Below are 10,585 nucleotides of genomic sequence, written 5' to 3' on the forward strand. Positions count from 1 at the left end.
ACAATAATAAAATTCAATTACATAATTAAAAAATTATGAAGAATTTCTTAAATAATAATAAAAAATAAATCACTATTTTCATATAACTTCATTTATTCTGGTGTGGATGGCAGGCAGGCCTATATTTCTTGGTTTCAATAGCACTCTTTACGAGCGTTGTTTCTATCTACTATTATTTATTAAGTTATAAGTTATTAATGACTGATTACAAAGTTTATGAAAAAAATTTAGATAATAAATCAATCCTCAATAAATTATACATTAATTAAAAAAAATAAAAAATAATACATTGGATATTATTATTTACGTACTAATATAATATATATTATCGATTATTAAGTTTATAATTAATTTTTAACCCAATTTTTGGTAACTAAAATTTAAATGATTCGAATTATTAATTAAATGAAATATTTTACATCTAACCAATTTATTTTTTTATTGAAATTAAAAAAGGATGAGTTGTTTCTAAATTTAAATTTAAATTTGAGTAAGAAAATAAAAAAATATTTTAAATTTTATCTAGCTAACCAGAATTAATTTTAAGATAAGAAATTACTTTGTACATCGCATATATTGTAAGATAGTATGGTCATTTAATATTTTTTAATGATAAATAATGGTGTAAGAAATTAGAAGAAAATGTATTTACAAGTTTAGGAAATATTAATTTATTTTTCAATAGAATAAATTATATATTGAATAACAAAAGTTATTATTGGTTTCTCTTCACACTAACTAATACTCAACGATGGTGTTTCGGTACACCATGTTACCAAGAAATATTAATCGATCTAATAACTTTTATAATGATATAAGTTTATGAATTTGAAAATTTAAAAATCATTTCATAAAATGTGAAGTTTTAACGAGTAACAATGTTGATCATATTGTTTTGATTTTAAAAATGAATATGATACCAACGAATAAAATTGTCCCAAGTAAATTTTAACAAAGACAAAAGTCCATAAGTATTGCTATTAATGAAAAATTAATCTATTTTAAAGACAAATACAATTTTTTTCTACAGATTCCTAACTCAGCAAGTCGAGGACGACTAATCCACTACATATTGATGCTCTATTTATTAAGGGTCTGTCAACTAATAGATTATTTATACACACAAGACGATATTCAAACTCCAAATACTTGCTTACGGACAAATAAGATGATCATTCAACCAATTCAAATTGATTAAAATAAATATTAATTATTTTTAATATAATTACTATATATATTTTTTATTTAAATTTTAATAAAAAAATTTTATATAATTTTTAAATTGTTACGGGATCATACACTAGTTTACATAATAATCTGAATTTTTGGGTGGGCCGAACGAAAGCCCAGAGGGGAGTAATGAATTTCTTTAGAATGTTACTGTTCATAGTGTTTTGGGCTGAATGGATTATGCAAGTTGAAAAGAATTAGACTTGACTTGACTTGCAAATACTACATGTCACATGACCATTTTTTATATTTAAAAAAATCAAATTCAATTAAATTAGTCCAGCATTTCTATCAATTCTATACTTAATAAAAGGCAGCATCAACTTCAGAAAAAATAAAATTTCACTTATAGTATAGTAGCTCTCGTTTTTCTTAGTTTCTTTAGTGGGTAGATAGAATTTGAGCATTACCATCAAGTTCATAAATCAGATTCAGACACTTAAAAACGGCTACCTACTTGTATTCCCCAACCTATCAATACCATTTTGTAAATATGAGGTGTCACAATCCACTCTAGTTTCCATTTCCATACCCAATATCAAATTAAATCTTAGCACCATGAAAAAGGCATTCTTTTTTACCATTAAGGTTCAGAAAAGTCCACAACTCCATCAATTCATGCTTTGAATAGACACCAAAATTTCAAAGCAGTGTCCCCACTATATCACTATGATTAAGATTCCTAACTATGTCAGTGTATAACAGATAACATGAGCCGTTCATCAATCCTTATCTTCATCATACAGAAATAAAAAAAATTAACTTCAACGGTCCCATTTCACATCAAACTGAGGCTTAGTTAATCTACAACCTTGATGAGGCCAAACTCAATAAAAAGAGAAATCTTTTATAATTCTTTTAAATATATTCTATTCATTTACTTTGTGGAATATTATAGCCCTTAAAAAAGTTCTTCAAATATAAAGGCCAAAAATACTGTTCCTTTATACTTTTTCTTGCACTAAACACAGAAACAAGATCTGCTTCTTAAATTCAACAAATTCATACTCACCAAGAGAAGAGAAAGAAAAAATGGAAGCCCTTCTGTCCCAATTCACCTTGCTCTCAGACCATGCTCTACAGGACAAGAACTTTGATCCATCCACAATTGAGGACCTCATGAAGCTGTTTGAGATTGAGTCATACAAGGCATGGGCAGCTGCAGAACTTGAGCAACAGACAGAGGTTGAAGAGGCTGAGGTTTCCATGCAGGAAGCTGAGGACTACCTTGATTCTGTCATGGAAAGCGCCATGGACGAGTTCCGGCGCTTCGAAGAGGAGTTTGAGAGCATGTCAAAGGCTGAAATGGAGAGCCTAGTTAACACTGCTGAGAGTGCAAGAAAAATGGGAAATTTGATGGAGAAAGCTGCCTCCATTGCTTCCAAGAAGTATATTGAGGCTGCACTCAATTCGGCCACTGCTTCCATGAAATCTGCTTGGAAAGGTATCTCTTCTGGCAAGGTTCATCCTTCTTAAAACATGACAATAACAATTACAACCCTACTATTGATATGTATTCAAGTTAAAATCTGTAATAAGATACTTCTCTTTTAGCCTTTCTTTTTTCAGTTATCTTCTGTTCTTATGTTGCTGCTATAGAAATTGGATCAGAATTCATGTACCAAAATTGATAGGCTGAGAATTCATGAGTTAGAGACGAGTAAGATTGCAAACAGATTTTGTGTTCGTGACTCATGGAAAATCCATTATTTTCATGCATAAATCTGATTCTAGCTAGTAGCTAAGTTCATCAACATGAATGATGCAGCTTAATCTCTAAGATTATGTAATGTTGTCCACCACCACCAAATCTTTTTCAATATTTCAATTCTGTTCTATAAAGCATGCTGATGAGTCAATTTTTATTGTTCACTTGTACACTTAGATTTGGATGAATAAATTTTGTCCTTGATTCCAGTTTCATTCATCTCAACGAAATGCTATGTTAAGTTGTTAAAAAGTAACAAATTCATTACCCCTGCACACATTAATATTGGTATATAGTTCATTCATCATTTTCATCATCCTCAATCATTCCAAATGTGGAAAGCTCACTTTGAATCCAATTCAGAGGCCCCACAATGAATCGTACCTTAGGTCCGTAACATCTTCCCCAATCCAAAGTTTAGGAACATTATGAAAGATAATTTGATGGGTAAGTTGGTATGCAACGCAATGGTAGTCCTGTCATTGTAAATACAATGTAAAGAGACTGTTATGACTATGGTTTCAAGTTTCAACTTTCAACTATAAGAAAATCCTAAATCAAGGTGGCTTCTACAATGGCATACCATGCTACCTTATAATAATAACTTACTTCAAGGTAGGAGATGATAAGAGTATAAGAAGGCGCCTGCGAAGCAGAAGCTCTTTCTTACGGCTGTGCTGATAGGAGGAGAACCAGATGGGCACCCCCTCTGGAGGGATGGATTAAACTGAATACAGATGGATGAGTTCAGGGAGAGGATAGCAGGGCAGGTTGTGGTTGAATTTTCAGAACCAGCATGGCTAAAATAAGGTGCTGCCAACCACAAGAAGCTGAGCTCCTTGGTGTACTTAATGGGATCCGAATGGCAGCTGATATGGGTATGAGACGTATGATAGTAGAAGTGGATTCAGCAGAGGTGTTTGAGGAACTTAGAAGCATAAAGCCCAATTCAACCTGTCACGACTCCATCGTCAAAGAAATCCAAGCCTTCATCTACAGACCCTGGGAGTTAAGCTTTCAACATTAACAAAGTCTTAACATTAAACTAGGATGCAAATTCATAGATGTTCCACCTTTTGAATTAGTCTCTTTATTTACAGCTGATGTATTCAATGACTCTGTAATCCTTTTTTCTTGAGCCTAGACCCGTTTTCATACCAAAAAAAGAAACCTACTTCAAGGTAGGAAGTTGAAATTTTCCCACATTTTTATGATCATATTTAATGTTAGCAATATAAAACCAAACATGTAACCATAGTCTTTGAAATAAATCCCAAGATCGGAGTTAATAGTATGAATTGACTTATTAACAATCAATAATCATATATCATTCTGAAAATTAAATGCTATCACAATTCCTGACTTCATTGTTTACACCAAGGATAGTGGTTGACACTGGATGTATTTGTACTTCATGTGTGAGATAAGTCGGTAGAAGATCATCTATTCATATTTCATAGACAGAGTTGTATGTTGACTACGGTCTACGGCGGCATGTATGATGCCCAAAGTAAGCTGTTTTATATAAAGGAGGGTCCTCGCCAATCTGTTGAACATGCTTTGTGGCCATGCATCCTTGATCATACTTATGAGTGCATCTGTAATAATTTCTGCATATAGACCATCCATAATGCATGCCATAAGCCCAAGCAAATTAGTGAAAACATTTGGATGCTTAAAGAGTAAATATGGTGTTACCTCGGGTACTTATTGTTGAGCAACGCTTTCTGACCATATTTTCTCCACGTGTGTCCATCATCAGTGAGATAACTTGTCTCTACCTCCCAAGTTTTTGAGATTCTGTTGTGATACAGTAGTCTGGATTAGAAAATGCACTATGACTCTCCTACAGTTAGGATTTCTCGAGGGAAACAATATATAAAGCTTGTGAAAAAGATTCAGAGTAGACATGATAGTTCAAATACTTTGGATGCAATTGGACGGTCTGAGTAATTTCTAATATATTCAACCAAGCATAATGTGAGATATGAAAAATAATATATCATATAGTATCTGATGCATTATGTGCCCAAGTTTAACAGGGTGCATTACCTACGCCTTCTATATTTGCCTCTCCTAGTCGGTGAATTTGATACACAAGTTGCAATCCCTGTAGGCTGTGACGGCTTACCTACTGAGTCACCTGTTTACACACGATTTAACAATGTATACAAGTGAATCAAGCTAATATAGTAAATTAGTAATTTATGATATAGAGAGAATATTATTAAGAAATATGGTCACGGCATGTATTGTGGTAATAATGTAATATAGTTACCTGGACCATTATCAATACCGTCATCGTCACATATACCTAACTGAGTCATCAAGTCAGCCTCTTCATTAATTGGGGAAAAAATCCGATTAAAATTAGGCGTTCGACCTTCTAGTGACTTCCACCAGTTGGTTTCTCCTTTTATTACCGTTAGTTCTTTGCTAACCAATTCCTTCCTTGAAAGACTGTGCAGCTTTGGACAGTCATAAAATGCTATTTCTTTTAAACCAGGCCCAATTTGCAACCCGTTTGAAATGCTGGACAATTCAGGAAGATGGAGAAGCAATAACGTGCTCAATTTAGGGAGGAAAGTATGTGCATTGCGCTTGGATGATTCATGACTTATCAATGTACTTAATTTGGGGCAGTCCTTCACTATAAGTTTCTTCAACAAAGAAAGATTCCCCAGAAAGTCCAAAGAGAAGAGAGTCACCAACTTGGGACAACTTTGCAATGACAAAGACTGTAACATACCAAATGGGGAGTGAGGGGAAGTTGGGCCTTCCCATATGCTTCTCAGGTTCTTCATGTGGAATATACTCAAGAATAGCAAATGCGGAAGCATGTCATCTTCATCTTTTGCTCCACCTCCACATGTCTGCATTTCTTTGCATTCTGCCAATATGCACACCCTTAGTTGCTCTAAATTTTTCATTTCAAATTCAGAAAGACTCTTCAAGGTGAAATGCCTATCCAAGAAAAGAGCCTTGCTGTGTCTAAGAACCGTTTTGATTTCATCTGGGACACCCTCACCTTTTACAAATTTTAAGCTGCAGTCACTTTGTTTAAATTTCACATCAGTGGCAGGTGGTATGCTTGATATAATCCGCTGCATATGACGACCAACAATGAACCTGAAATCAAGCTCAAAAATGTGGGCCGGTATGAGCTTCAAAAGTTCCGGTTGTGGGATATACATACTGAGAGTTTGCAAACACTCTAATCCCAATATTTCTGGTAGAATAACTTGCAGATTCTCATCCCACCGCTCATCATCAGGGTTTACACCAATACACAAATGTTCCAACCTCTTGAGTTTAGATAGCACGCCAGAAGGAATAATTGTTGAGCAAGAATATGGCATGTCCTTCTTGACACGATATTCATAAAAGCAGAGGGTCAAACTTTGCATATTGGTTAACTTCTGGACCTCTTTTGGCAGATGTGTGATCTGAGTCTCATCAAGATCAAGCTTCTCAAGCTTCTCCAAATTTCCAATTTCAGGTGGTAACTTCATGAAGCATTCACAACCTTTCAGATACAGTTCTCTAAGCTGCTCCAGAAAAAACAATGAAGATGGCAGTTCTCTTACACTAGTGTAGGATAAGTTCAGGATGCAAAGCAGTGGCATCTGACCAAAAAATGAAGATGGTATTTTTGTCAAATCAGCATTGCTTTGCAGCATCAAAACTTTGAGTTCCAGACAAGCTGGGGACTTTGGTAACTCAGAGATTTTATTGCCTGCTAATTCAATTCGTAAGGCATTATTCCATTTGTCAGGGTTGGGTGGTTCAGTCAACCCTAGGTTTGATTTCTCTATGAACAATGGGTATGAGCTGTATAGCCGTTCTAACATTTGATAGGTTTCTTCTGGTAACCAAGTATACCTGCCTCCAACACCATCAAATTGAAGAAAGACAGAATTTTCTACAAGTTGTCTTAGGTTCTTTTCTGTTTCTCCAGAATCCACAAAGAGAGAAGACATCCAGTGATTCATCAATTCATGATCAACCATGCCATCTCTAATTTTAGGGATGACTATACAGCTCAGTAGGCAATTCTGTTGTGTCTTATTCATGCCATCCCATATTAAGTTTAGGAATGTGTTAACCATGATCTCGTTTAAACCATGAAAATTGTGGATATCTTGTGAAGGATTAGCAGATTGCAATTTGAGGAGAGCAAGTTCCCACTTTCTGACATCTTGATGATTCTTCAACCACTTTGCCACAAGGAGAATTGCGTGAAGGTGGCTTCGACACTCCTCAACTATGCGCACTGCAGTTGTCAGGATGGCACTTGATGAATATACAAAATCCTTCCCCACATTGTGACAGAAGACCACCCATGGCAGCAAATGTTCTTTAGTCCGAATTTCCAAGTCCACTATCGCTTCCATCAATCCTTCTTCTTTAGCATGTTGAGGTGCTGGTGAATCAGTGGTAATGAGTACCAAAACTCCTGACAGTAGACTCTTACAAAATCCCACTCTTTGTAGATCGACAATTTCCTCACCATCCCTGTCTGCAAGAATTACTAGGTACCTGCTGCTTGACATCTCTTCCTCAATGTGTCTGGTGCACAAAACTTCGTCTTCAATCATTGAAAGCTGAAGTAGCTGACAAACATGTTTTCGAAGTTCCTTCTCTCCTCCTGTAGTTGGATAACTTGAGGCTTCAATACTAAGAGTTCCACGAAATGAACTCAGAATGTCAAGCACATTATGCTTGTCATTCAAGGCTGCTGCTACTTTTGCCATGACTGCTCTTTTTTCAACATCGCTTCTGGTTGACAATCTGATGTATTTTATATAGTTTAGATTTTGATTTTTAGAAAAGGAAATCAACGTTTGGATGAGTTGGTGGACAGCAAGATCAGGAGCCAAATTGAGAATAGCTTCTGGAATGAAGTCCAAGTCGGCCTCACCGAAGCCGGAGCTGGACCGGGACCAGGACCTATCACCATTTTCAGCATCCCTTATTATCTCCTTTGGAAGAAGTCCTCGTAGATTAAGCGGCAGCTGCCTCTCATCATATGACTTTGATGTGAAATCTTGAAATATCATTCTCGCATTCACAGAGTAACTAGACAAGAGGCTCAGCAAATCCCTCTTCCTCCTCAAACTATTTTCTGATTCAGGTGAGAAAATTGATGATTTCAAGCTTGTCAAAGTACTAGTCTGAGAAGCCGAGGCCCCTTCAGATTCTGCTTCGTCAGAAAAAAAATTCTCCACTAAGGACCCTTCAGATTCTGTTTCGTCAGAAAAAAATTTCTCCACTAAGGAGAAATCTAACAGCTCCTTTCTAGGAAACTCTCCTGGCTCTGTTTTAAGGATACTGAATGGCTTCACCTCTGTTTTGGAAAAATCACCTGCTTCCAACTCCATTTTGGGAAATCCAGATGGCTCTTTTTTCGAAAATTCATTCATCTCCGTTTTAACGATATTAAATGGCTTCACTTCCATTTTGGGAAACTCACCAGCCTCTAACTTCATTTTGGGTAAATCACCTGCTTTGCTCATGTTGGAACTTAATATCTGCTAATGCCCTATGAGGAGTGCCAAACTGCAACTTCAAAAGTCGCAAGCAACAAGAAATTTTACCATCAAGACCCTTCTCGTTACTATATAGTAGAAATTATTGTGAATAGATCAATACTATCCAAATATTATAAACAGAACAGATATTGTAAAATATTGAAGAATGCAAATGTGATAGAATATTATGAAAGAGTATAACTCGGATGTAAACTAGCAATGATACCTAATAGAATTGAAGCGATGTTCTTCTGATCCGAGCTAAGCCGTTGAAGATATGTGTGGGCTTAAGAATTAGGATTACGATCTCCCTCCAGAGACTCACCAAGTGCCAAGAAAAAGACTTGTTAGGGATTTTTTTAGAATCCTCGCATCAGTCAACGATAAGAAATGCGAAACAGTGGAGAAAGAAACGTCCACATTTCTGATTCAACAGTCAACAAACCGACTGAGAAGTGAGAACGACTAAAATATATAATAACTAGATTTATGTTGTGATAACTGATAAGGTTAAATTGAATGTCCATTAATGTGGGTGGTTGGTTTTTATTTTCAATGCTGAACGAAAAACTTCATATGCCTATACATAGAGAAGTAATTCTATGAATGTTACGTACAATAATAATAAAAACTAAAATATTTTCTCTCTCTCTTAGAGTCCGTTTGGGAAGTGACAAAAGTTATTTTTTTGACTTTTGAATTATGAAAAGTTACGATAAGCGTATTTGGCATAATTTTAAAGAAGAGCTTTTAACTTCTTGAAAAGTTAATTTGCAGCTTTTGGAAGGAGTAGAAATAGATGACTTATCTCCTTTTCAATATGTCATTTTTATCTACTTCCGTAAAAAAATATTTCTTGTTTCTGTTGGAAATACTGGCCCTCCACCACCATTTCCACGCAAGGTTCCATCTTCTAGAAGCACTGGCTTTCCATCATCATCTTCACGCAATGTTCCATCTACTGGAAGTGTTGGCCCTCTACCACCAGGTAATGATTCATCTAATATTGACCTTTCACCACCATCTTCTGTTCCATCTGAACCAGCATATATTCCTTTCAGGTATTTTTTTTTTATCATTTTATCATTATATTTTTATTATTAAATTTGTATTGAACATTGTGTATGCTATGAGATCTCAGTTTTAATTTTTTTTATATGTGATTTTAATTTTATTTTTTTATATGTGATTTTATTTTTATACAACTTGCTATTATTTTTATAATTAGTTTTATAATTTTCTTTTTTTTTTAATGTTCTTTCCCAACAAATTCATGAAAGTGGCAAGTCCGGAAAAAAATTTAAAGCTGATTGGAATGAACGAAATACTGTTATATTCATGAAAATATGTAAAGAAGAGATGGTGGCTGGAAATAGACCTGGAACACATTTTAACAAAGTTGATTGGGCAAATTTAAAAACAAAATTCTTGAAAGAGACTGGTTTAAATTATGAGTCTAAACAGTTTAAAAACAAGTGGGAGGCTATGAAAAGAGAATGGGGACTATGGGCTAAACTAAAAGGAAAAGAGACCGGTCTTGGTTGGGATCCTATTAAGAAGACCATACAAACAAGTGATGATTGGTGGGATGCTAAGATTCAGGTATGTTACATTTTTTAAAACTATTTCAGAAATATCAATTTTATCGAGAGATTTTTAATTGTCATTTTATCGTTTCATAGGAAAATCCTGATGTGGCAAAATTTAGAGAGGAAGGTCCAAAACATCTTGATGAAATGGAGTTTCTTTTTGAAGATGTTGTAGCTACTGATGTAGGTGCATGGGCACCTTCTGAAGATATAAATGATAGTTATAACGATAGATATAATGACGAAGATAATGGTAATGAAGAAGAAGGTTTAGAAGATGAGTTAAATGATGAATCAACGCCTCCTAATGCAATGAGACAAAAGAGAAGAAAGGTTGAAAAAGGGTCTGGAGCCTCTCAACTTTCAACTCAACTAGAACGTATAATTAATGTGTTTGAAGGAGAAAAGGCCAACGAAATAGCTCATAAAAATAACGTACCAAGTATATCTATTTGTTTAGCTGTTCTCAAACAATTACCTGGGCTAGAAGTGGGGAGTGATATATTCTTTATAGCTACAAGACTAAT

The 10,585-nt window shown here is 34.9% G+C and overlaps 2 protein-coding genes across 5 annotated transcripts; one reads left to right on the top strand and one right to left on the bottom strand.

The window, feature by feature from the left end:
- On the top strand, positions 2,089-3,053 carry LOC107622713. The gene has a single exon (XM_016324699.2). The coding sequence runs from the start codon at positions 2,263-2,265 to the stop codon at positions 2,704-2,706; it is 444 nt and encodes a 147-aa protein (XP_016180185.1). The 5' UTR covers positions 2,089-2,262; the 3' UTR covers positions 2,707-3,053.
- On the bottom strand, positions 2,798-8,941 carry LOC107622712 (disease resistance protein RPS2). 4 transcript variants are annotated; one of them, XR_001616254.2, is made up of 6 exons: positions 8,696-8,938; positions 5,217-8,503; positions 4,991-5,081; positions 4,637-4,738; positions 3,548-4,548; positions 2,798-3,414 (listed from the first exon to the last, which is right to left on the bottom strand). XR_001616254.2 is itself a non-coding variant. In XM_016324698.2 (5 exons), the coding sequence occupies exons 2-5, from the start codon at positions 8,452-8,454 to the stop codon at positions 4,416-4,418; spliced, it is 3,564 nt and encodes a 1,187-aa protein (XP_016180184.1). In that variant the 5' UTR covers positions 8,455-8,497; positions 8,696-8,938; the 3' UTR covers positions 4,165-4,415. The 4 variants fall into 4 exon arrangements, 2 of the variants coding, with proteins under 2 accessions (XP_016180184.1, XP_020969765.1); XM_016324698.2 differs by lacking the exon at positions 2,798-3,414 and having other exon boundaries at positions 4,165-4,548; positions 5,217-8,497; XM_021114106.1 differs by lacking the exon at positions 2,798-3,414 and having other exon boundaries at positions 4,165-4,548; positions 5,217-8,555.

The sequence above is a fragment of the Arachis ipaensis genome, chromosome B10 (genome assembly GCF_000816755.2).
Source record: "Arachis ipaensis cultivar K30076 chromosome B10, Araip1.1, whole genome shotgun sequence".
NCBI classification, from domain to species: Eukaryota; Viridiplantae; Streptophyta; class Magnoliopsida; order Fabales; family Fabaceae; genus Arachis; species Arachis ipaensis.